At 41.5% G+C, this 26,930-nt stretch overlaps 1 protein-coding gene across 2 annotated transcripts in view; it reads left to right on the plus strand.

Annotated features, from left to right (window-relative positions):
- The window catches only part of gpc3 (glypican 3), a 142,487-nt gene that overhangs the window by 109,468 nt on the left and 6,089 nt on the right, over window positions 1-26,930 (plus strand). For both annotated transcript variants that reach the window (XM_028460013.1, XM_028460012.1), the window contains one exon: window positions 3,210-3,384. In XM_028460013.1, coding sequence (XP_028315814.1) covers window positions 3,210-3,384 — 175 coding nt within the window. The remainder of the gene's footprint in view (window positions 1-3,209; window positions 3,385-26,930) is intronic.

Raw genomic sequence — 26,930 nt, forward strand, 5'->3', positions numbered from 1 at the left:
CTGCTTTCATGATGCACTTTTTGCTTGAGATATTGCCATGGATGCTCAGGCAGAGCTCATTGTGACAACGTTAGCATTTCGGTCCTAACAGTACTGTGTGCTAAATGAGTTTGGCATCTATTGGTATTGGTATCTATTATACAGTAACTCTAAGTACTGCTGTGCCAGGCTTACATTGCTGTAGACGCGAGGCCTCACATTTTCTGCCTGCAGTAAATCAGACGACGGCGTGTCTGTTTATGTGTCAAGGAAAATTTGTGTGTTTGCTCAAAGCTGGTTAAGCTCCACATGGCAGCGTTCACATAGTCTGAGGTCTGAACGGAGGTGCCCCAGCTGGGTCTGGTAATGGTTTTCCTCTCACTCCTCATTCTTTTTTTAGGTTTTGTTCTGAAATACTGTACTGCAAAACCAAGTATTTCTCTTCCCGCTTTACAAGTGGTTGGCTTTTAACATGGTTTGTGAGGCGTCTCTGCCCTTTCCAAAGTCTCAGCGAGTTGCCAGGATACAAACCAACAGAAGGAATTTCAGGCCCACAGTAAATCTATGGCGTGCTCTGCTAAATGGAGGAAAACCCATTTCGGTCTTTAACCAAACAGTCCAGTACATTAATGTTACATCTATCTCGAGGAGAGTTTATTCCTCAAAGACACCCAGACGTTTTCATATGACATCTTACAGGCCTTCAGCTCTGTTAGCAGGCGGCGCTTTGCTGAACGGCCACAAACAGAAGTGCACGTTTCTGAGATTCTGCATTTGGCCTGGGAGCTACTGTTTGTCCACCCCTTGGTCTAAGTGACCAGGCTCGCAGAATGTTGTGGTCATCGTCCATGTATGGCCTCAATGTTGAGACATGAATGGAGGCTTGTTGGGCCGCTATGCTGGGAACAAGGTAGTATGTGTTCTCTCTCTAAACCTTAGAGCCTATGTCACTTGTAAAACCCCAGATTGAGTTGCCTGTGTATGCAGACGGAGGGGACAGGCTTGTTTATCTTCTGCCTGACGTAATTCTGTGATTAGCCCTGGCTTTTTATACGTCTACACTCTCTATCGCACACAGACCACAGCAGACCTTAGACAAGACCCATATGAACTGATATGTTTTCATCTGTGGACAATAGAAAGCAACAAAACTGTGTGCTGATGTGTACAGGATGAATCTTGATAAAAACAAACAAAGAGGGAAGCATCGCGGTGAGATGAAGGGATGCTCAAGAGGGCAAACGGCTGGAATTTAGCACATCTGTTTGTTTGGCAGGGCTCTCAATCATGTGTGATGTTTTGGAGCCTGAAAATGTTCAGAGCATGGCTGTGTTGACTGTATCCAAGTTCACACACATGTTTGTCACCCGTGGATACAAGACTCATAAGCATTTCCTGTGTTGTTGTAAAGCACAAGTTGTAAAAACTTTCTTTGGTTTAAACTTGCTTAAGTGGTTAAGTCCACTGTTTCTTTATATTTTGGGGGGTAAAGTGGTAAACAATAATGAATCTGCTTTGAAGTGCTTGGATAGTTTCATTGTTGCCTAATTTTTAACCGCTTTCAGATAACGTGTGTTGGCTAAATCATTTGACCTTGACTCAGACCCCGTTCACACATATCTGCTAAACCGAATTTATTGTTCTGCAGTTTGGCCTGTCATCCACTCAAAAACGCAGGAGAAGGTCATTAAAAACAGAGCTTTTGGAAAAATTACCAAAGTGAAGTTTTGGAAAAACTCCGGTTTTGCGTTCGAGTGTGGACACTGATAACCAGAGTTTTAAGTTTCCAAATGTCACAGGGACTGTGCTGGCGGCATTGGTGTGGGGTAGCGGTGCCCGCTTGTTGGTCTGTGCCTGGTGGGGTGGCCCCGCTTAGGCGGTTGATCCTCTCTCGTAGGGGGGGTTGGGACCACCTCCCTGTGGACGGTGTTGTATCATGCAGGCCTGTACTGGTGCTGGTGCGGGTGTGAATTTTGCTTTCTCTCCCTGTTGCGGTAAGGCAAGCACTACGGGCCCCAGGGACACGCCGAGCAGCACGGCTGGAAACCCACCCCGTGGCACCCCTGAACCATACCGGCCCCCCGCCGCATGCCGGCCCCGAGCGGCCATGTGCCATCTACGACATCTCCCCTCTCCGGTGTCCCACTGTATGGACGGGACACCAGACAGGCCTTCTACATGGACCGGGTCTCAAACATTGTTAGGCAGGTGTGCAAAGCTATAACGGTGCACTTGGGACCCCAATGCATTAAGCTGCCAGCAACAGGGAGAGACGTCCATTATCTTGTGGATTACAATAATGCGGTTTTGTGTGGATTACTTTTTTTTTTAAACAGTGATGTGTGGACGTAACTTTTTTTTAAATGAAGGATGGAGGATATATGTTTATAAAAATACCCAGCTACGTGTGGACAAGGCCACAAAGCTATTGATTTTACAGTGCTGGATTTATGTATATAATGCTCACATTAGGCATTTCTGCTTGTTTAAACATAATTACCTTCATGTCTATATTTTATGTTTCAAAGGTGTCGTGTTTTGTCGCCTTCTTATGGTTAGTAATTTGACACCAGCCTCATTATTGTTATGTTTTCTTTTGTATCTGAAACTCATGACTACAGTACAGATCAAGAAACAATCATATAAAATCATAACTACACTTGGCGTGTAAAGTCAATTTTGTGGTATTATTCAGGCAAAAATAAGGGATGTTATACTGTTTTTTCAGGTCTCTGATCCAGATTTTTAAATTTTGGTTCCAAATGCCCTGGTTTTGACTTTGCCAAAGTATGTTATGTGGTAAATTTTGCCCCAAAGGAATCCCTCCTGACAATGATGTTTGCCAATAAAAACACAACCACACCATTCTGCTTACCCAAGGTTTCTTTTCCTACCAGTAAATTACACAGAGTAAGAGCCACAAACCTTTGAATAAATCTCATTGGCACCAAAATAAGAAAAAGAAACTGGCACCAATAAAACAATTTTTCTGCCTGGTGATTATAAGAGTTTTGTCAACACCAACGCCTTCAGGTCTGACTGTGGGTTTTGCTAGAATTCCCCTGGTAATTATACACTTGATGCTTGAATAAAAAAACCCTCTCATTTACTTTCACAGGTCTGTTAAACCATTAGTATGCACGGGCACATTCCGACCACATAGTGACTCACGAGGCAGTTGACTGCATTTGAACGATATCACCTTTAACCACGTCCTGTTTGTTCCACAGCTGCTGCGGATGGTGACCGTATCTGAGAAACGCTGGAGAGCCCGGTCTAAGGGGAGTGGAACGGATGAGGGGGAAGACGGCTTTGAGAGTGGAGACTGTGATGATGAGGATGAGTGCGTTGGAGTGTCGGGGCTGGGGCCTCCTCCCAGACGCAAACGGTTACGCATCTTTGCAGGTGAAGTGAAAAGTTTCAACCTGAACATAAATATATATTTTTCCCCCTTTAATTCAAATCAATTTAGTCTAATATTTATTTCTGTTACCATCAAAATTGTGAATTTTAAAAACCAAGAAACACAAACAGGCCTTAATGCAGGGTTTTCCAAACTTGGGGTCGGGACCTCATGTGGGGTCGCCTGGAATTTAAATGGGGTTGCCTGAAATGTCTAGTAATTGATCAAAAATAAATAAATTACTGATTAGAAATTTTGAAAAGAATTCTTACTTTTTATAGTTAAAACACACTCTGTTAAACACAAATCTAGTTATTATTATTATTATTATTATTATTATTATTATTATTAATAATAATAATAATAATAATATCTGAGCTGGCACAACTTCACTAATCACTTATCTTGGCTACTCTGTATTTTTTTATACATTATAACATGATCAAATAAAAAAAGAGAAAGAGAAAAGAAAAAAATGTCTCCAGAAATTCTTGATAGTAAAATAATGTTAAACATTAATAAAATAATGTGGTATATGTAACTATTGTTAGTCACTTATATATGATTGATTAATTAATGGTTGGATTAAAAATAGTTTTATATTGGTTTAAAATATCTTTCATTTGATCGATCAGAAATGCAGAGGAAAATATCTTTCTTTTTTTTTTTGGAAAATGGACTTAAGCAGAAATTCTGTTCACAACAATCTCTCCCCACCACCAAACGGTAGCAGTTTGACCTGAGGATATTTGGCCTGTTCTGTGATCCAAACACATTCAGTGTCAACATGACGACTGTACATGTTGACACCACTGTGACACTATGCAGCAGAAGACTGAAGACTTCCTCAGGTAGCCTGCCTCCCCTCAACCTCGTGACCTCTGACCCTTAGTTTTATGGAAACATCAAGAGTTCTCTTTATCCCTAAAAGCTAAAGTTCTTTCATAAACTAACTAAAACAGACTCGGTAGAAGGTGAAAACAGCCATTGAAGCAAGTGGGTTCGATACGCTGACACAAAGCCCTTGCAGCTGAGCAAACACCACAGTGGGACTTTTCCTTCTGTCTGAGATGTTGTGGCAGAGACCTGGGTTTACCATATTGAAATAAGGAGTATAGGAACCCAGGGTTTATACAAGAACTCTGCTGAACCATCAGACTGTAAGAGTCTGAAAGAGACCCTCCACTGTTTTTACAAATTTGGCCTAAAAGCTTCTAAATGTACTTCTGTGCTGAAAATAATGCCATACCTTGACCCATAATCCTTTTATTGCCTTTTAAAGATGAGTCTTATTTACAGATAAAGAGCCAGTGGGTCTTAATCTTGAATGACACGCAAAGCATGATGGATTATTGATCAGCTTACCTATCAGATGAGGGTTAAAATGTTGAAGATCACAACTAAGTTGGAAAAACTGAGTATCTGATAAAGAACTAAGTGAAAGTAAAAGCCTCTGTTACAATGCAGACTCATTTTTACTGTCTCTCTGACTCATAGGCTGCTGAAATCTGGTTTTCAACACCAGGCCTGCAGCTTTTCCTCACCGCTCTGTCAATTCTGAGAGTAAATTCTTGTCTTCCTTCAGAGTGCACGTGTTGTATCTGCTGTGACACAAACGCCTGTTTGTGTCCAATGTGCATGAGCCAGCAGTGTTTGCAGACCTTGAGAAGTCCCTGCTCATTGGCAGTGGCACAGATAGCAGCTGATAGCCTGTGATGACCAAGCATCAAGCTGACCTACCAACGGCCCTCACACTGGCCTGGAGGTCAAAGGTCAACCTGTTGCGCAGGAGGCCTAATGGGCAGCTATAGTCTGTGCTCTGCAGCGCTGAGATCGACGTGGCAGATCCAGTTTCACAAAGACGAGAGCATATCCATGGTGTGCGGTAGTCTTAAATGCACACACGCACATGCACCCACACACAGATGCAGACCAACAGGAGGTGAGGAAAGGTTGCAGAAGACACAACAACAAGGTGAAGACAGGGTAGAGGCAGAGCTGAAACCCAAACACAGCCCGGCTGTCAACCTCCTGACGACACAGAGGATGTTCCCAAACAGCCCCAATGATTGATCCCTTCTGCTTCGTTCTCAACACAGAATCCATAAGCTACGATATCCATGACCACTCACACACACACACACACACACACACACACACAAGAGATGCATGCACATACACTCTTCCCCTCCCGATCAGTCCAACCCCATGTTACACATTCCCCAGAACATTCCAGGCCAGGAAAGCTATTCCAGGACAGGGACCCCCCAAAATACACACACCACCCAAACCGATCCTCCAAAGCCAGACCAACAGACAGACACTTAACTGATGAGCACAGCAACCAAAAGCAGAGATTCAAAATTTCCCTCAACAATGTCTCAAACACTTAAATTATTCGCACAACTTGAGTTTAGTCCAATAACGATATTTTAAACGAGTAGCGATGATCGTTTAAGGATGCAAGTGTTTATCTTTGAACAATAGGAGATCTGTTTTCTTCTGGCTAATACTATTTGAAGCCAACCATCACATCACCAGCTGTAGTCAGTTATAACTTCACCCATGTGATGCGGTTAAGTGAAACACGTGGGAATCCTCTGGTAGCGGTCAGATGATTTAATCATTTGTCACATGTATTATATGCATGTTATTCTGAGCGCAGGTTACAAATGACCTCCTGGCAAAATCAGCAGAGAGCACAAAGTAAAGTAACTATTTACTTACAGATTCACTCGGTTTGACATTTTATCTCCCATTGCTCAATAACTGTTTTTGCCAATTTCTCCACCCATATTTGCACATGTCAAAGACAAAATTTGTTTTGTCTGTTGTTACAAATGAGCATTAAAAAGCCCTTGTTTATCTCCCGGTCACAGAAAAACATGTTTTATGTTTTTCAAGCATCTTAAAATGTAATTTATTTCTGGATTATTACTTACCTACTGTACCTAACCATGTGTGTTTTGTTGGACACAAATATTAAAACAACGGTTTCAAAATGTGCACTTTATTTTTCAATATAAACACAGGCAACTCGTAAACAAGGTATGAAAGTGTATTGAGCGGACTGTCGACTACTCTGGTCATTGTCACGCCGGCGGTGAGGGGACCTAGACCCCGCCGTAGAGTGGAGAGGGAGCATAGAGGTAACCAGGTCCACGGCCCCAGGAAGCGGGGAGTTGGAGTGGGACAGCGATGTAAAGATCGCTTTAAACGTAACGTCATGTCTGTTCCTCTGGCAGCCTCCACAGCAAGTTGGTCACACAAACACACCGTAGGTACAGAGACGAGGCAGTAGTAGTGATAATAACAGTAAACACACACCTTTTGTCTGTGATTGAGTACATTTGGCGGTGCTTCACGTGCTGCAGCCATGAAAGGAAATAATAAAACTCTGGCACTTTTATTAGTGCGTTTCGGTTCTCTCTGTGACTCAATCCACTGTAGAAACAACTCTTGTATCGCTTCGCAAAAAGTTGAAACATGCCGGTGTGACTGGAAAAGGCGGTGACCGGGGCTGAAGTGTGGAGCTGACCAATCGCAGCCCTAGCTCCCCCGGTGGGGGATTTTATGCAGAACCTTGAATCAGGCTTAACAGTGCTAAACTGCCTCACAGTTTGTTAGACTCAGGAATAGATGGAGTAGATCTTTCTTAGACAGTTGTAATTGACGCAGGCATACAAAGGAATTCTCAGGTTGATTAGATTTGGATCCTAAAATTAGTTTTTGTTTAATATTTACCTGTGATTATTTAATGCGAAACAGAGGTGTCCCGATCCGATATTGATATCGGATATCGGTCCGATATCAGCCAGGAAACAAATATTAGATTTTATCGGACTGCATCTAAAATCACTGATATAAGCTCCTCGGTAAAATGTTCCACTCCAGCACTTCTATCCATAGGTGACTGGTTCACACTCCAACAAAGTAACCTACTGTTGCTGACTATTGTTCTCTGTTTGAGAACATTCCACACTACAAAATAAGTAATAAAAGTACGTATGATTCGTGCTGATATCATATTGGATCAATATCGGTGTCGGCCGATACGCAAGGCTGCAATATTGGTATCATATCGAAAGTGAAAAAGTTGTATTAAGACATCCCTACTGCTAAATGCTCTTTTTAAAAGGGTACAGCACTCTGTTAGAGATGGATGGATTAAGTAACACCTATTGTCATCGGACACGCTCACTAGAAACATTCCTTTGACCAATTTTCTTTAAACCATTTGGATTTTATTTTAAAGCCTCAAATCTTAGTCTAATCATGGTCAAACAAGCCGGATCTATAGAGGCCCTAACGTGGAATTAAAGGAGCTAAAGTTCTCCTTCAGTGTTTTTGCATGATGGATGGAGTCCAGGCTTTAACCAGTCAGGGCTGTTATGGCTGCAAAAAAGACCCTTTATTATCATGTAATAAGTTGTATTGTGTGTTGTAAGGCAATGAACCGCTGTGTCAATGTGATGACAGGCAGAGTTTCATCCTCTACTGTGGGTTTGTGTTAATCCATTAATCTTGAACCTCTTTTAACTTTTTTTTTTTACTCTCAATGAAGGCTCACCTGTTTCTGCTCTCGGTCATACACACCTGGTTTCTGACTGGGCAGCGAAACAAAGGACAGACCACCATCACTGGAAAAACCTGCTCCAAGCTTTTTCCTCATCTTTCCATTATCCCAATTTCCTGTCTTTTCCCCGTTGCTGCCCCTGATTTTGTTCAGAACACAGCTGCACCAAAACACGAGTAAATACTTGACACATTAGCATATGAATTCCCCAAACTGGAGAGGAGAGTAAAGGTTTTAAAAACCAGCCATTTTCTCCCTCATTACTTGATGCTTTGCAGATTCAATGGCAACACAGTCAGATATAAAATGTAATTTGGTTTAGGAAAGTTTTTCTTGTCCCTTGCTTTATACAGAGTTGGCGACTCATATGTAAACCTCCTTAAAGATCAGATTTTCAGACTTCACTTCTTGACAATGTAGCTTGTTAAATGGATCCTTGAAACAGTCAGTGGTTTGCATACTAACAGTTGGTGGTTTCTGCCTGAGCTCTGCAGCCTGCCGCTCTGCTTCATGTCTTTTCTTGCCGAGTTGAATGGCGCGTGAAAAGACCTCTTGTTTTGTTCCCTCGCTCAGACATTCGGTCACTGTAAGCACCCCAAAGTGAAGCGGTATTTTTTTTTTTTTTTGAGAGCTTGTGAGCGTTTTATCAGCATCGAGGGAGTTAGCTAAATACAAAGTGGAAAAATTCCTGTTATGTGAAACATGCGGATTATGATGAGAGGCTCGGGCTGGGCTCACCTTTCAGGTCTGCTACAAATTTTGTCGCTGGAACAAAGGAGCAGGTGAAAGAAAGAGGAAGGCGATGAAAGAATGTGGGGAATGAACAGAAGGAGACAAAAACACCTTTGATACGTTTAAAGGCTGATACACTGGGAATACTAAACCGCCATAACTCTGTATGTGGGTCGAATTAACAACCATACATGGTGCCAATAGAAGAACCTGGTATGCTAAGTAACTGCAGCTGTGACCCACGACCCCTGCACCTGATAGGTGAGTCACATGGCTCTGCACACTGGTGTACTCTGCATAAATTCACCAAAGTCCAGTTGTTTTTATCAGCATCCACTATGTTCACAGTTTGCTTGTTGTTTCAGCTTGATGTGCGTCGTTCCATAAACTGGTGTGTTTTTGATTTTGCGTGCAACACTTGGTTGACAGTGTGTGTGCCACAGGTGAGGCTGAAATGGGCTTGTATATCGCACATGTGAAAAAAAGAATAGCAGATGTGCAATTGGTTTGTTTTTAACGTATCATAGTTGATTTCGAGGGGTATACTGACTCCGAGGGGTAATTCTGACTTTGAGAGGTTCAGCCTATGCATCCTCACTTGCATTTTCTTTGGAAAAATGCATTTTGTCAAGCACATTAGTCTAAACCCCTAAAACATATCAATGACAAATATTCAGTATTAAATAAACCCATAATGTAACAATGCATTTTCAAGGAGCTTTGATATCTGAAGGAACAACTATGAGGTAAAAAAAAAAAAATTGCTTCAACCGACGCTGAGTAGAGCGCAGCCGTGTTAATGCTTTGGCAGTTGTTTCAAAGAATGGCTCCTCCAAGCCAACAAACAAGCGTCAGTATAGACCTGGTCAATTTAACCAGTACATGGACCCACAACAAAGCTTTTAACATTTTATTCATACTGACGTGTGTTGATGGAATCCTAACAGTGTAAGCAAATGGAGAAAGGTCTCTCCATTTCTATGTGGGGGCACTTCAGTTTTTAAAAAAAAACGCAACCAAATTGAAACACATCAAACTTAGAAAATAAGAAGGAGGGTTTTTGAGCGAGTCCTTGTGAAGAAACAATATTTTCTAGCAAGTGATACAGTCTGTAATGCCTTTGTTATACTGTCACCAGGCTAGGCCGGCCTGTGAAATGAAAACTAGTGCAAATGGAACACGCGACTTCAGAATTCTACTGTACAATCAACCTTCAAAGAACTCTTGCATTACGTACACTGGTACTTAAGATAGCAATAAATATGATCAATATCTGGAGTAACCAGGAGTAAAACATCTTAAATTCTTGTGTTTTTTCCTCAGTTAATGGGATAAAGACTATACTTAGTGGAATAGCAAAAAGGGTGGGGTAAACTTGAACCGGAAAAATTCCCACTTCCACTCATACCTATGGCCCATTTGAGGCCACCAGTTAACCTACCATGTACATTTTTGGACATTTGACGTCACCGCAAACACCACCCTAATTAATTAAGGGAAAAACGACATCCTCTCCTAACCCTGTACCTTACTTTGTGACTCAGTTTATCCACCAATAAACTAATTCAAGTAAATTTAAATGTGCAATTAAACCGCTCGTGCCAAGTTTTTCAAACCATGTGTTTAGATCATTAAAATCTAGCCCTTGGACTTAATTTAGACCGTCTGAATTTACCAAAAAAGCAATCATGACTCAAATACGCTAAATGTCAAATAGGATGCCATCATTGTATAGTTGCCAAAGAGCAAAATTATAATTTGGTTTGTTTATCTAAGAAACAAACGAGATACAAATCATAAAACAGATGTTGGTGTTATAGGTGTGTGTGACCCACTTTCCAAACAGAGATTTGGACAAAACCAATTTAGCAACTGAGTCTCTAATCCCACTTAAGTATGATGATACTTGTAGGTGATTTATGAAAAACTACTAAGAGTGACTGCTCTTTTTAAAATGGGTGTCTGATATTTCTGGAGAGTCTCTAAGTCTAAGTCCAGACACTGTAAAATTATGAAACTAAATCAAATCAGTTGGACAGAGGGGGTGCGGACCCTGCGGTGCACAAGAGGTCAGTAATACGTAACACACTGGAAATGTTCTGACCCAATGCTCTCCACGACCATCCCTCCTTGAGCTTATAAACAACCTCCGTAAATTTAGCCAATCTTCCTCCTTTCCCACCTTCTCCACGCCCCTCACAAAAATAATGAAGCTTGCCACCATCTGTGTAAACAGGCACGATTAGTGAGAGCTCCACTCGCTCAGCCTTGTTTTCACCACGGCCCGGTTACAAGGCCCAGTGTGTCCTTAGCTCTTGGCCTGAGGAAAGTGGTGATAGAGAGAAAGATGGGAAAAGAAAGCAAAAAAAAAGGGGGAGGAGAGTAACAAGTGGGATAATGTTATCCTCTTACTGGACCCTTGTTGGTCTTCCTGCTTGGAGCTTCCCAGGATAAAACCCCTAAGATTAGCCAGAAGGCAGGAAAATGAGCCCTGGTTTTAATTTCTGTGGATACAAGTCTACAGAACTTCCCAGGTTCTCATCAGCTACATAACGGGGGCCCTCCAGCATTTGATTCATTTAGTATGCCTGTACGTTTTTCTGTGTTTGTGTGTGCCTCTTGGAAAAGCGTTTGTTTGCTCAAGAGCTTTATTTACATTCGCAGGCACTTTTTGGACACTTTAAATTGATTCCAGGCCCTCATTCCTGGGCCGTGTCCATCAGCTCAGCCACAGTCCACAAACACTCTGTACACACACAGCGGGACCATTCTACAGCCTCACTGCTCTGCTACTTGCTTGCCATTGCAGTGACACACAGAAGCCATTTAGTGGGAATGTCTTGCAAGCTCAGTTAAGAGTTTTTGGTGGTTTTAGGATGTTAACCCTCTACTTTCACCTGCATTCCATGGACCTTTCTGTGTTTTTTAGTAATTCAAGAAATTAGAAAACCATTGTGGCAGTCATGTGTACATACAGTCAGAACTGTCATCCTGTCGCATTTTTAGGCTGCGTTTCTATGGAGACGCTACCTTTCTATGTGTACAACTTCCTGTGTGATAGATGAAAAAAAAAGAAAACATACTATTCTTCAATTGAAACCCAAGGGTTTGTTCAGTCAGTCTCAGGGCTTTGGCAGAGGTTAAGAAACAAACAGTACAAGTGTATTACACCAAAAGAAATGTCCATGATCAAGTAGTTTATTAAAATATAAATTATGCTAATGGTGAATTAAAATTTTAGATACTAATTTCTAAAATTCTAAATTAAAAGCCTTTTGAGCAAAGTGGGAAAAATAAAACAAAATTGTCCCAGGCTTATTTGTATGTCCAAATACAATGTATACCTATGTTTTAAAGAAAACAGACTTTTTTCCAAATTACGAAGAGTTCTGTGAATGCACTAATGAAGAGGGCGCAACAGAGAAAGCTTTGAAACCACTGCTCTAAGAATTATTATAAAAATTTGTCATTTGCACATAATCATTTAAACAGTAGTGCCTTCAGAATTAGATGAATGGAGAGGAATGTTTTTCTTTATCTAGGATGACTGTATTTTGGTTTCCTCAAAGGACACTTAACCTGGACAACCCTAAATACCTACAATATATACTAAAACTTTACTCAAGTATGGACACACTAAGCTGTAATTGAAATACCTTCAACTTCTCTGAAATTAAGCATTATTAATTAGCCTTTTTGGACCCACAACAAAGCTTTTTTTGATCAACCTGTGACAAACTAATATACATTTTCTTACTAAACAAAAAAATGAAGTGTTGGATCAATACTTATGAATTAAGGAGAAAAACAGATGCCGTGGACTGGTGGTGAAAAGTTGTGTCAGGGGATTAGAGGTCACTTGGTCTCGTTATCTAATTGTCCTCGTCTGCCATACTTCCTCCATAAGATGAACTTATGGACATTGGAAGAGACTTGAACACAATGTGTGGAATGTCAGCTTCTGTTCTTACATACCAAGATATTCTAACAATGTGTTGTTCAAAGGCTCTGTGAGGAGGACATAGACGTCCTCCAGGCCAAACCTTAGGACATATTGTACCTCAAGTGTCTGATAAGAACCGCCATTGTCCAGTCATACACATACCTCCTTCCTAACCTTTGACCCTTGATCAAAACTGACCACTGAACTGACAGAGCTCCACACTCAGAGCGAGCCCTTTCTGTGTAGAATCAACTTTTTGTATATGTGATTTTTCTTTATTTTTACCTTTCTGACTTGAGCACACACTGATAATTTTAGTGCCAAGAAAATGATGTGTTTCCTCTGAGCTTCCATTACTCCTTCAGCCTTTTACTTTCCTCCTTTCTGTTATCCTGATAGATATTAGCAAACATGGACTCGATAAATCCACCAGAGTAAATCAAATTTGGACAGTAGAGGAAATAGCCTTTGGATAATTTATTTGCTGAGATCACATTGCTGAGAACTCTTTGGTAATTAGTGGATGTTAACTGGCCAGTGTTCCACAAGTCATAATTCAAAGGATGTAAGTGATATATTGGTGATTAGGTGAGTTAACAGGGTGTATCTTCTTATCAGTGGACACTCACTCATTTAGTGCTCTGTATCCTCTTTTTTTCAGAATGAGCTATTTACAGAAATTTGTTGATGTTCTTCTTCACCTTCCCATTTTCCAAAGGATTTGAAAGTCCTTTATGCCCACTATGGCATCAGTTCCCCATGCCTCAGTCCCTTGACCTTGGTGTGGTTGTCCCAACCCGGAATAACAGCGAGCACTGTGGAAACTGTGCAGTGCTTCTGCAAAGGCCAAATTCAGGGCATCCTCTGGGCGTCCCGTTTGTCTTGGCCTGACATTCCCAGCCTCTCTGAGCACCCCTGTGGTTGGCCTGTGGGTGTGGAGGCAGACGTTCACATTCCCATCAGCACATGGACGGAGGCGTCCGGCACGGTTCCCTTCTTTCCCCATCCTGGCCCCAAAATCAGCAATGTCCCACGACATTATTAACCCTAACCCTAACTGGCCCTGGCCACTTCGGAGTTACAGAATTTGACCTGAAAGTCAACAATCACATCTCTTATCTGTTAACTGTACCAGATAAGACACTGGGAATTCAGCAGCTCCTATCATGTTTTTACAGAACCACTTCTCTTCAGCAGCAACAGCAGCAATAATGCTTCAGGGTTCCAGTTGCTCATGGGTTTAATGTCCCAGTGATTGCATATTTTTAAAGCATTATCACTTATAAAAAAAGACTCGCTTTGCTTTCAGAAATCATAACATCTCGCAAGCCGATTATTGCAGAAAATGTAAACAGCTTAGCTTGTTTTAAAGCACACATTGACTCCCAATAATCCAAACCATCTCTGCCGTTTGACAAGAAGCACCTGTGGTTGAAAATTTTACATTCCACATCATACTCCTTGCACAAAAGAAGAGGCTTTGTGCATAACACGTGTACTGGAGAAATTGTTCCACACCATCTAGGTAAACTCCACGTAATTGAGAATTTAATGCTGTCAATGGGCTAGTATGCAATTTAGTTCTATTTTAAAAACATGTCAGTGTTTGCGATGCCTGCTTTCTGTAACTTTGTGTAGCAGATAATATGCACCTGTAGATGTGGTCTGCATACTGTAGAAATATGACTTTCTCCCCACTGTAGATTTTACCACATAGTTTACTTGTTGCGACAACTGCAGACTGTAAACGACAAGCCTCAGGCACTAAAACAAACCTCCAGACTATCCCTCCCCCTCCTTTATAATTTCTGTCCTTTTTGGCACAGACAGAAACGTCACACATATACACACACATACAAACATGAGCCCATAACTCCAGTCACTCTTTAATCTCTTAGGGGGATTCAAGCATTCATTCTCTCCTCATTAAGGGCCAAGCCTGGATAAATTGGTCTGTTTTCCCCAAGGATGAAGTCTAGGAAAACACAAAGTTGAATTCCATGAACAGGAAAGAAAATATTATCTGAGTTTGTCATACTCCATATAACAGTCCAGCTGAGCTTCAATAATAAAAAAAACTGTTAAACTTCATCAATCCAAAAGAACGCCTCCTCAAAAACAGCACTTCTATATTTTGATATAAGGTTGTGTGCACTAGCTATCCCAACAGGTGCTTTATCAACAAGATTATCAAGCCAACTACGTTTCTGTAGACCAGGACTAATACATTTGTTTATTGTATGCATGATGTTTTATGATTGCTTAACTTTTCATGACAAGCTGCAATTTTCGGCATGCTCAGTATCTCACACTACAGCTAGAAACATATGGGTGACTAACAAAGAAAATGAGAAGATTATCTTGATAGAATTATCTTGGGACTTCCAAACATTTTCATTAAACTTTATGTATATTATGCCAAATACAGTACAACAAGTCATCTCATGGTAGAATATAGACTTTAATGTCTTTGCTGACCATGTTATAGAAGCTTGCAGACCTGACATCATGACTTTGTACAAGAAAACTAAAGAATTCCTGCTTGCAGATATTGCAGTGTCAGGAGACCCCAGGGTTAAAATAGGATGAAAAGACAGAGAAGTACAGTGTGTTGTTTAGCAAAATAGGAACATTGTGGCTTCGGTGGTTGTGGGAAAGCTGGGAACTGTATCCAGACAATCCACAAATCTGCCATCATGGGGACGAAAATAATTCTCACAAAGGTGTTCGAAGCCAAAGAGTAGATGAAGTAGATGGGCGTGCTTGAAGCCTAGTTCATACTTCTGTGTCACAAGCTACGCTATCGACGTGATGTCGTGGTTGACCATGAACAGTTCTATTGGCATGCTGCTAGGGTGTTGTGGCTGTGTTTGTGTGGTTTTAGAGGGGCATTAATACAGTCCTTGTTTATATTCCAGCCACAGTAAACTATGTTTTATGTCTTAATTATCTTAAAATGCTTTTTCTTTTGGGATTAATACTTACCCATACTTACAACCCATATTACTTTTAAAAAGTGATCTGGTACAATTACAAGTTACTTGTTAAAAAATGGAATCAGTAACTTACTCTAAGTATCACTATATTAAAGTAAAGTAACTGATTACTATTGGATTACTTTTGGATTACTTCAACAACATACATGCAAATAAAGACACAAGAGGATAGAATGCGTGTAACATGCTCACTATATTATTTCATTATTATAAATATAAAATCACCTTTTAACTGTATAAAAGGATATGTTTTAGTTTAACACAGACTGGGAGAACCCACAGTAGTTTAAATAAATAAGGTGTTGAAAAATCAGTTTACTCATTAATTATGAACAATTAAGTTGAATCATTGACCTAGACCACAGAGCATACAATAATTATTATTGTATTGTATATAATACATGTTATTGTTACAGTTTTGTAATATATGTAAAACAAAAAAAGCACCACCTGAAAGTGGTACAGTATGTCAGGTTTGAACAAGTGCTATAGTTATATCTACAAAGGTTACATACACAAAATAGTTACTAACAATTGTCATTTCTATTAGAAAAAAGCATCCCCTGAAGTAGATGTTTTAGGTATTAACATGCTCCAAAGTTATTTATAAGTAATTTTCCCTACACTGTTGTCTTTCATGTGTCATGTAATATACAGGGGCTAATTTTTAATTCAATGTGTGTCAAACACAATTTGCTGAAAATTTCCAAGACTAACAAATGCAGTTAGTCTGCATCCTGCAGCCTTCTGGCAGAAATATTATATTTCACTAAAACCTGATTTTGTTTTTATTTTAAACCTCCCTGAGAAGAACTTTTTAAAGACTTTTATAACTTACTACATCATCCATCCATCCATCCATCCAATTTCTGACCCGCTAACTTACAACGCAGTGCAGATAAAATAATGCAGACTAAGCAAAAATATAAGACACAGCACATATACAACTGTTATGTTAGTGCACACTATGATCTAAGTTAGCTGTTATCATAATAAGTGTATATTGTAACAGCTCTGCTGTTTGTTGGATGTGTTTGTTGTAGATGTTCCTAATTCCTACAGTTTTGGCAGTCAGTGAAGGCAACATGAGGGCGGAGGTGGTTAGTGTTGAGGGTCTGTCAGAGCTCAGAAGTTAGGATTCATCCTCGTAATTCAACAGAGGTCGCGGTCGACAGTGACCAGATAATAAAGGCGCAAGCTTGTGTTTACGAATCGGCCCAGTTTGGTTTTACAATGTTCCGTACAGATGTTACCATATGAACTGGTTGATTAAGTTTTTGAGGACTAACTTCATATACAGTCCAATCCCCGTGGTACAAGTTGAGTCATACTGTTTTAGTAGTAAGTGAAAGTACTGACAAGTTAGCAAGCTAACAAAGCTTCACTTTATCTTACTGTATTTGTGTGTTTCAGCAAATTTTACCTGTGGCGGTTTCTTCAGATTGGACTTTAAATTCCTGGATGACAACAACATTTTAACAACAGGCAGTCATCATTCACATTGTTCTGTGATATTGTTTTCTTTTTCTGATTTAAATTAAAAATGAGGGAGGTTTTCATGGCAGTGGCTCCGGGTTCATGCTGATACACACACACAGCCTCGCGTGTTCCTTTGTTATGGTGAAATGTTGTTGAGTGTCGCAATTTGTGCGCGCACACTGTGTGTGTCTGCTAGACGAATGTATGTTCTGTTTGCTTTTAAAATGTAATCCATCTAAGTAATCCCTGTGTTTTTTTTAAATACCTGTAATCTGATTACATGTTTTTTTAATATACTGTAACGGATTACGTAACGCCGTTACTTGTAATCCGTTACTCCCCAAGCCTGAATGTGTGTATGGTGTAACAGTTTCAAAACATGCACTTTATTTTCCAATATAAACACATGCAAAATGCAAACATAAAGTCTACTGCCGTGGATTAAGCTGTAGACTTAAACAAGTCTGCAGTCCCCCTCCATCCTGCAGAACATGTCGGTCAATGTTTACTTTTAATGAAACACACATCGTCTGTTTTTAATGAAACACACACTGTAGGTTCAGAGACATAACAGAGTACCATTATTAACAGAAAACACACATTTTGTCTGTGATTGGACTCGTTTTATGCTGCTTCACGTGTAGTGTGCCATGAAAGGAAATAATAAAATATTGGCCCTTTTTGGCCGTGTTGTTCCTTCCTTGACTTGATCCATTATAGAAACGACACTTTCACCTTCATTCACATCACGCGAAGAAAGAGATGAAAAATGGCGGCGTCAACTGGAAAAAACAATAATGGCTGTAGATTAGGTTTTGAGCAGACCTATCACAGCCCTTGCGGTCTTAACTAGATTTTTTTTGGTTGCACGTGTTGCACACTTGTACTCAATAAACCAAGCGTGCGTGGGTTTTAATTATCCTTTTACTTCGTCTGAAACACAGAGACACAAGCACATAAAACTCAGCGTGGCTGCACACTCTCGACATCTGGGTCGACTGAGCTACGCATGGCAATCATGGACCTGTTGCTCAAAGATGATGCTTATGACTCTCTCAAACACTCATTCCAATATTCTGCACACTCACACACAGTAATATTAAAGAAGGCTAACTTGGACTTCATACTGTCACTCTCGTTGCTTTTTCTTACCTGAAATCACAGAGACCACAAGCACATAAACTCAGCGTGGCTGCACACTCTCGGGACATCTGGGTCGCCTGAGCTACGCATGGCATCATGGACCCCTGTGCTGCCCCCAAAAGTGCCTGTGTTTACCTTATTCAGCTTAATCCACAAATAAACCAACTAAAATATCACAGTGCCCTTGTACAGAAATATCTAACAGAATGATAATTAAAATGTCAAAAATATCAAACAAAATAATATGTGAGACAAATAAAACATCAGAATAATATTGAAAAATACAACTCAACTGGGGGGTGCCTGATATTATGGCCCTAACACATCCATCACCATATATATATCCAACGTTAGGGACGGCCGATATTATCGGAAGTGCCTGATGACCATATGGCCCTCACACTCTCCCCTCCAAAATAAATGTCGACTCGACATTAAGAACGTCCCAGAGTTTTTCAGTCTTCAACTTATTAGTTAGAGAGGTAGGTGAATGGGAGTCAGTCTTTTGTGATACTCTCTGTACAACAACAGTTTGTTACATGACATACATCTCCCCCCTTCACGTCATGTGTGACCTCCAGGACATCACTGGCCAAGTAACACCGGAAGTTCTACTCCGCCATTTTTGCGGGGTTGTATCTTGGACTGTAAGGTGAAAACCCTGTCACTACCAATAACCAATTCTATACAGACCCACATTTACAACTGTATGCCTCACATATATCTCAGTGTCTTTAATGTGTTAAATGTCTACTCTCTGGTACTAAACTTAATGTCAATGCATTTACATCTAAGCTACATGAATTTACCTTTTAAACATTATTCTACACTTTCCCATAAACATATTTATTCTGTCACTATCATAAACTTACATGTGGACTATGAACTCATTTTACACTTTCTTTTGTAACTATTGCTGCATCCTACGCTTCACTGACGGTTGTCCTAACGTATCATATGTCAGTGTTTTAGGTGGGTTCTTTGTCGTAAAGGATACTTCCTCGCCGAAGCTGGCTGCGTCTCTGAGCCTCCCCCGTCTGCTTCATCAGATGACGAAACGTTCTTGCCTGCTTCATCAGATGACTCAGTCTCGCCTGCCTCCTCAGAAGACCCCTCTGGCTCAGCAGCTACTTCTCCATTCTCCACCTCTGGCTCCATCCCGATGTCCTCTTCCCGGTGTCGCAGTTCCGCTTCCTCGCTGTCTTGCTCCGGTTCTCTTTCATGTTCTTGCAGTTGAAAATCCTTAGCTTCCTTTGTCAGCTGACTTTTAACGTGGTGGGATGATCTGGCTGGATGCATCGTGATAGCTTTCCACTCACTTCATCCTCAGAACTTCGGTCAGAGTTCTGTTTCTGTGCATCGTTGGCTTCCTCTTCTTATCTGTGTTGGATGTTTTCTTTGTTCTTCTCATTGCAAGCTTGTCATCATCCGCCACTGGCAGAAAATCGCAGGGCAATAACATATTTCTGTGAAGAACTCTTGTCTTTCCTGGGCCTTTCTCAACTTGTACCACATATACAGGACTGTCTTTGTGTTTCCTTTCAATGACTACGTAAACTTGATCCTCCCAGTACGCTCTCAGTTTTCCAGGTCCTCCTCTCTCTCTGTAGTTCCTCACCAGCACTCTGCATCCTGGCTGAAGCTCTCCTCCATAGCTCTTCCTGTCGTAGTGTTTCTTTGCTCTGTTTTGCTGGTTCTGAACAGTCTTTGATGCTAACCTGTATGCGTCTTGCATCCTTTTTCTCCACTTACTGGCATAGTCACTGTGAGAAGTGCTCTGGTCACTTGGTTTCAGGCCAAACATCATGTCAATCGGAAGTCTGGGATTCCTACCATAAAGAAGGTAATATGGAGCAAATCCTGTTGCTTCACTGCGTGTACAGTTATATGCGTGCACAACTTTCGCTAAAGAGCTCTTCCAGTCAGCCTTGGCTTCCTCTGTCAGGTTCCTCAGCATAGAGAGCAGCGTTCTGTTAAATCTCTCGGCTTGACCGTTTCCTGCTGCGTGATAAGGTGTTGTGCGGGAGCCTTGAATGCCACTATATTCTTCCAACTTAGAAAACAGCTTATTCTCGAACTCTCGACCTTGGTCGTGGTGCAACTTAGCAGGAAACCCAAACTTAAGTACGAAATCTCCAAAGATCTTTTCAGCCGCTGTCTTGCTGACTTGTTGGTGCATGCATATGCCTGGGCGAAGCGTGTAAATGATCTACCACAACTAAGATATATTCATATCCTCCTTTACCAGCTTTCCAGATGCAGGTAGTCGATCGATACCATTTCAATGGGTACGTGGTCATTATATTCACAAGCGGTGCTCTAGTTAACTTGTTAGGACGTTTTCGCTTCAAGCAGCTACATACTTTGGTCACATAATGATCTACGTCTCTTTGCATATGAGGCCAAAAGAATCTATTACGAATCAAGCTTAGTGTTCGCTCAACTCCAAGATGTCCCATCTCCTCATGCAATTCCCTGTAAACCAGGTGATGGAAGGTTTTGGGTAACACTAGTTGATCTCGAGTCACTGACTTTCTGTACAGGATGCCATCTTTTGTCATATAAAACTTATTTTTGTCTCTTGCCAGCACGTAGATATCATCACGCCTGTCTCTGTTTTTTTACATGAGGCCAATGTCCTTTTGTGACATACTCACACACCTTTCCAATGACTGGGTCATCCTGTTGTGCTTTTTTCAATGTTTCTATGGGTATCTTTTTCACTGGAGATGTTATTCTTTCACTCTCTACATCATTACATGCTGCAGTGATTGTAACTGGACACATCCAGGGCTCACGTTCACATGATTCAAGATGGAGCATTTGTGTAACTGTTGTGATTACCTCTGGTTCCATTTCCTGTGAGCATGTTTTGATGTACTGCTCCATGTCCAGTGGCATACGTGACAAGCCATCCGCATCTCCATTGGCTTTTCCAGGCCTATACTTGATGGAGAAGTTGAAATCTGCTAACTCAGCAATCCACCTGTGAGTTGTCGCATTCAGTTTTGCTGTTGTCAAAACATAAGTTAAGGGATTGTTATCGGTGTAGACAGTGAATGAAGGTGCATAGTACAAGTATTCTCTAAATCTTTCACAAATCGCCCACTTCATTGCTAAAAACTCTAACTTTCCCGAATGGAGGTGGTAATTCTGTTCTGGAGCAGTTAGTGTTCGTGATCCATAGCCGATAACAACCAACCTGCCTTGTTGTCTCTGGTACAGCACTGCACCAAGCCCTTCTTGTGAGGCGTCACAGTGCAGCACAAATGATTTCTCAAAATCGGGGTAACCAAGGAGAGGTGGACTCAGCAGGTAATCTAAAAGCTGGCAGAGCACTTCCTGGTGGTTGTCTTTCCAGGTAATCTGCTGACTTGAAGGTAACTGGTCTGTTTTTTTGTATTTCCCCCTACTCCTGGTCACCTTTTGTTCTTTGACTTTACTACTTGCATTCTTCTCTTTGGCCAGCAAGCTATATAGTGGCTTAGCAATGCGTGAGAAATTGGGAATGTACTGGCGATAGTATGATAGGAACCCTAACATTTTTCTCAAGTCTCCCACAGTCTCAGGCTTGCGGTCTTTAAGTGCTTGCACTGGTGCTATCTCAGCTGGATCCATGCAGTAGCCATTTTTTGATACTATTTTTCCGAGGAATCTAACTCTGTCTTTAAACAATTCACACTTTTTAGCTGTCAGCTTCACTCCGTGTGCCTGATAACGACGCAACACTTCTCTCATATCATATAGATGATCGTCAAAAGACTTACTGTGGACAAGATTGTCATCCAAATATGGCTGTGATGATTCATCTCTCAAACCGGTGAGGCACTCCTCCATACTGCGCTGAAACTCTGCTGGAGCCGAGGATAGGCCGAAGGGAATCCTGACCCACTCATATAAACCCCAAGGTGTTATAAAAGCTGTGAGCGGTCTGCTGCTCTCCTCCAGAAAACCCTGATGGTACGCCTTGCCCTGGTCTAGTACTGAAAACCATACACTGCCACTCAAGCTGTTTAGCATGTCTTGCACTCTAGGGATGGGGTGACGATCAGGGATGGATTTTTGATTTAGTTCCCTGTAGTCCACACATAGCCGCAGGTTTCCATCCTTTTTGCGCACACAGACTATGGGTGATGAGTATGGAGATCTTGATTTTGTAATCCATCCTTTATTAAGCAGGTCTTCCAAATACTCCTTCACCTCCTTATGCAGCGGTTTTGGAACTGAGATGTAGGTGCGTCTTACAGGAGTCGTGTCACTGAGTCTGATTTTTAACTGCAGCGATGGAATGCATCCCACATCGTTCTCATCTTTTGAAAATGCATTACATTCTTCTCGTAGCATCTGTTTCACTTTCTGTTGTTCATCAGGTGTCAGATGATCAACTGAAACTGGAGGATCCCACAACTCATGTTTAGATGTGATCTGCTGTTTGTGATCCTCTTTGTGACTGTCAGGAGGACTGATTTCGCTGTGTGACTCTTTGCTTGTCCTCATTGTTACAACTGTGTTCTCAGGAACACTGGCTGGTCTAACATCTACTGGGTAAATAGACTTGATCTGCTGTAGCTGACCTAGCACAGTGCGAGGGATGAGAGTAATGTCATAGTTGCTATCGTTAGTAACAGGAATAGTTATCTTGGACCAGTTTCCTTTCTGCAGACGGATAACGGTCTCTGTAATTGTCAGTCCATCTGGCCACTTTGGAATCTCCTCTGGTTCAAAAAGGACTTCCTGTTTTGTGGAAAGGGGACCTGTACGTACATTACACTTGACCTCTCTTGTCTGTCCTGCTGGAATCACTGTTTTTATACCTCCAACTTTCACCACACCTTCTCTTCCATTCTGCTCCTGGCTCTGCACCAGCTGAATCAACACATTTGCTCTTTTACAGTCAATAGAGAAAGCTTCTCCTACCACAGCAGTTGTAACTTCAGGGTGTTGTTCCATTCCGTTCATTACCACATGCTCGATAACATTGTAGCCAATGATTGGTGGTTCGGCTACTCCTGGCTCATCAGAGACAAGAACTGGCACAAGTAGCTCTGGTTGTGGCCCTTTGTTTGATTTCAACTTAAACTTCAGTTCAACCCAACCAGCAAACGGTATGGGTGTCTGGTTTGCAGCTTTACCAACAAGCGTCTCATCTTCATCCAGAAGCTCCTCCATGCCTCTCAACCTGATGTGTGGAAGACAGGACTTTCTCCAGTTTTCATTGATGATGGTTACTTGTGATCCTGTGTCCCACAGAGCTTGTGTTGCTACTCCCTCGAAGAAACAATCCACAATGCACTTTTTCCCAATGAGAGCCTTTAACTTGGCTTGGCGACGTGAGGAGAGATGGCTGGCATAAGTAGCACCTACAGTCTGCTGAGCCTCCCCACTTTTCTCCAGCTCTGCCTCAAGCTGCCTGATGCGATCACACAGAAGTCCGTGCACTCTGTCTTCCTGTTCAGCTTGGCTAGGAGTCAGTGGTTCTTGGGGTTTGACAGCTTGTATTGTCACGTTCATGCCATCAGATTTCCCTACCAGTCTCCTTTGTCCCCTACAGCCTCTAGAAAAATGCCCTGACTGTCCACACTTGAAGCAGTGTTCACACTGATCACTTATTTCTTGCTCCCTACATACTTTACATCCTTTCTTAAAACTTGTTTTATTTTGGCGGGTGGGCCCTTGAAAGTTAGCTATACTTTTTCTAATTTCAGCCATCTCCTCTCTAAGCAACTTAACAGTCTCATACAACTCAGACTCTCTCAAGCCAGGTACAGGTGTTTTGCGATTTTTAGGCTTCATCACCTCAGCTGATTGCTCTTGAATCCCTATGCTGGATTGGGCTCCACTCTGACCCTGCTGACTGTTTTGCCTTTCTGTCTGTAGCTCATTTACTTTAGGACCTTTGCTGCTTGTGTTTTCCTTTGCTTGGACTGTCTTTCTGATTCAACACTAGCTGCTTCATTCATTTTGTCAATAAGGATGTCATCTGTCACTCCCTGGTTATCAAGAAACTGCTTCAGCTGAAACTTAATATGGTCACTTAACAGTCCAGTACCGACAGATCTTAAGAATTTCTTTTGTATGAGCTCGGGGCTATACTGTTCCTCTGATTCAACTTCTCTTGAAGCAAGTAATAGTCTCTCTTTTAACTCAATGGCTCTAAAGAGGAAATTTTGAGGTGACTCACGATTGTCTTGTGTCATGTTCACTAATCTGTGGTATAAATCTGTTGAACTGTCCTCTTTAAAATGTCCTTTTAATATAGTTTTTAACTGGGGAGGGTGAGGTCACTTTTAATTTCTAACATGTCTCGAATACTCAAACCTGGGCTGATCGACTTTATCACTGCCTCCATCACTTCAACCTCACTGTGTCCCTTACTCAGGCCTCTGTCAATCTGGTGCATCAGGTTTGTAAATGAGAGTCTGTCTTTCTGTCCTTTTTCCCCAATCTGGCCCACAATCTTGAATTCTCTTCTTATTGTCACTTCCGGAAGTCTGTTCACAGCTGCAGGTTGCACACTTAGTGGATCTGAAGATGATTTTTCAGATGTACTGTTTATTTTCTCACTCAGTTTTCTCACTTCATCCTGCAGAGCGAGACTGTTTTGTTGTAGTTGTGAATATTTTTCTTCTAAAGTCAACTTCTTCCTAGTTTTTTTGATGTCTTGTGCTGTGTCCTCTGTATTTTCTTCACTTTCATTATTTAAAGTGTTCTTTTATTTTCTTCTACTGTGTTTAATAGTGTCTTTAGAAAATACATAGCAACATCTTCTTCTTCATCAATCAATAATGCTGTCCATAGATTCGGTGATTAATCTGATTAACGCTCGTTTAGTTGTGACACCTTCACTTGAGATCTTAGCAGAAGCACACACCTCTTTGAGCTTACCCATCGGTAGCAGCCATAGTCTCTGTGACACTGTTTCTGCCACCTCCTCAAGCTCCTGCATGCTTGCTGCGAAGGGATCTGTGGCCCCGCCCCCGAGGCTGCACGCTCCCGTTGTCATCACAAAGCTCCGTGCTGCGCGCTCCCGTTGTCCTCACTCAAAGCTCCGTGCTGCGCGCTCCCGTTGTCCTCACTCAAAGCTCCGTGCTGCGCGCTCCCGTTGTCCTCACTCAAAGCTCCGTGCTGCGCGCTTGTCACACTGTACACGACGCTAATCATCCCAGCGGTGCCTCCAATATTTGTTGCACACTTGTACTCAATAAACCAAGCGTGCGTGGGTTTTAATTATCCTTTTACTTCGTCTGAAACACAGAGACACAAGCACATAAACTCAGCGTGGCTGCACACTCTCGGACATCTGGGTCGACTGAGCTACGCATGGCATCATGGACCTGTTGCTCAAAGATGATGCTTATGACTCTCTCAAACACTCATTCCAATATTCTGCACACTCACACACAGTAAATATTAAAGAAGGCTAACTTTGGACTTCATACTGTCACTCTCGTTGCTTTTTCTTACCTGAAACACAGAGACACAAGCACATAAACTCAGCGTGGCTGCACACTCTCGGACATCTGGGTCGCCTGAGCTACGCATGGCATCATGGACCCCTGTGCTGCCCCAAAAGTGCCTGTGTTACCTTATTCAGCTTAATCCACAAATAAACCAACTAAAATATCACAGTGCCCTTGTACAGAAATATCTAACAAGAATGATAAATTAAAATGTCAAAAATATCAAACAAAATAATATGTGAGACAAATAAAACATCAGAATAATATTGAAAAATACAACTCAACTGGGGGGTGCCTGATATTATGGCCCTAACACATCCATCACCATATATATATCCAACGTTAGGGACGGCCGATATTATCGGAAGTGCCTGATGACCATATGGCCCTCACACACGCGTCAAGACGACAGATGCAGAGGGCTACGCGTTGCTAAGGTGTCGATGTGGCGAAGAAGCATGAACTTGGCGTTAGTTGCCCCTAAACAATTAATGCACGTGACTGTGCAACAGAGAAAACCGAAAGTACTTCATTGATTACTTTTACAGTTTGAAACTTTTACAGGGAACTTCTTTGCACCTAGAGATTGTGTTTTTGGGCGGTTTATAGAGAGTAATGGTCCTATTGGCGCACCAAGAATATAAGCCGGTGTTAGCCATAAAATGTGATATCGGTTGACATCGGTATTGGTTTTTCTAGCGATACTGCATAACTAATATGTAATGTTGTTTGAGACAACACCAAGCCCCTGGGAAAGCTCACATTGGGGCTAACTAATAGTTCTATAACAGGTGTAAGCACTCACCATTTCTTTCCATTTACAGTCACCGTCATTATTCCGAAGCAGTGTGATGTCTCGCCCTCTTTAATTACTCTATTTATATCGGTAGACTGGCACAATAGATTACACCCCACAGCGCAATAGTAACATAACATACTTTTGGCACAACCAAAATAGCTCAGAGCCACATATTTTGTATGTCCCACCCAAACTCTATCTCCCTTGTTCTCCCCCTCACTAGGGTGTAACACTGCCCTCTCTTTCTATGTTTCCATCTAATAAAATTTAGCTTACCCTTTTTCAAAGCATTCAAATAAATGTATATGTTTTTGTTTTTTTTTGTTTTTTGCAAGAATAAAACGTGCACACGCATATGCAGACAAGAAAATATACATTACTTTTTTTCCACTACTTAAGTTCAATAAGTATTTTTTTTAT

Source organism: Gouania willdenowi, chromosome 10 (assembly GCF_900634775.1).
Source record: "Gouania willdenowi chromosome 10, fGouWil2.1, whole genome shotgun sequence".
In the NCBI taxonomy this organism is placed as follows: Eukaryota; Metazoa; Chordata; class Actinopteri; order Blenniiformes; family Gobiesocidae; genus Gouania; species Gouania willdenowi.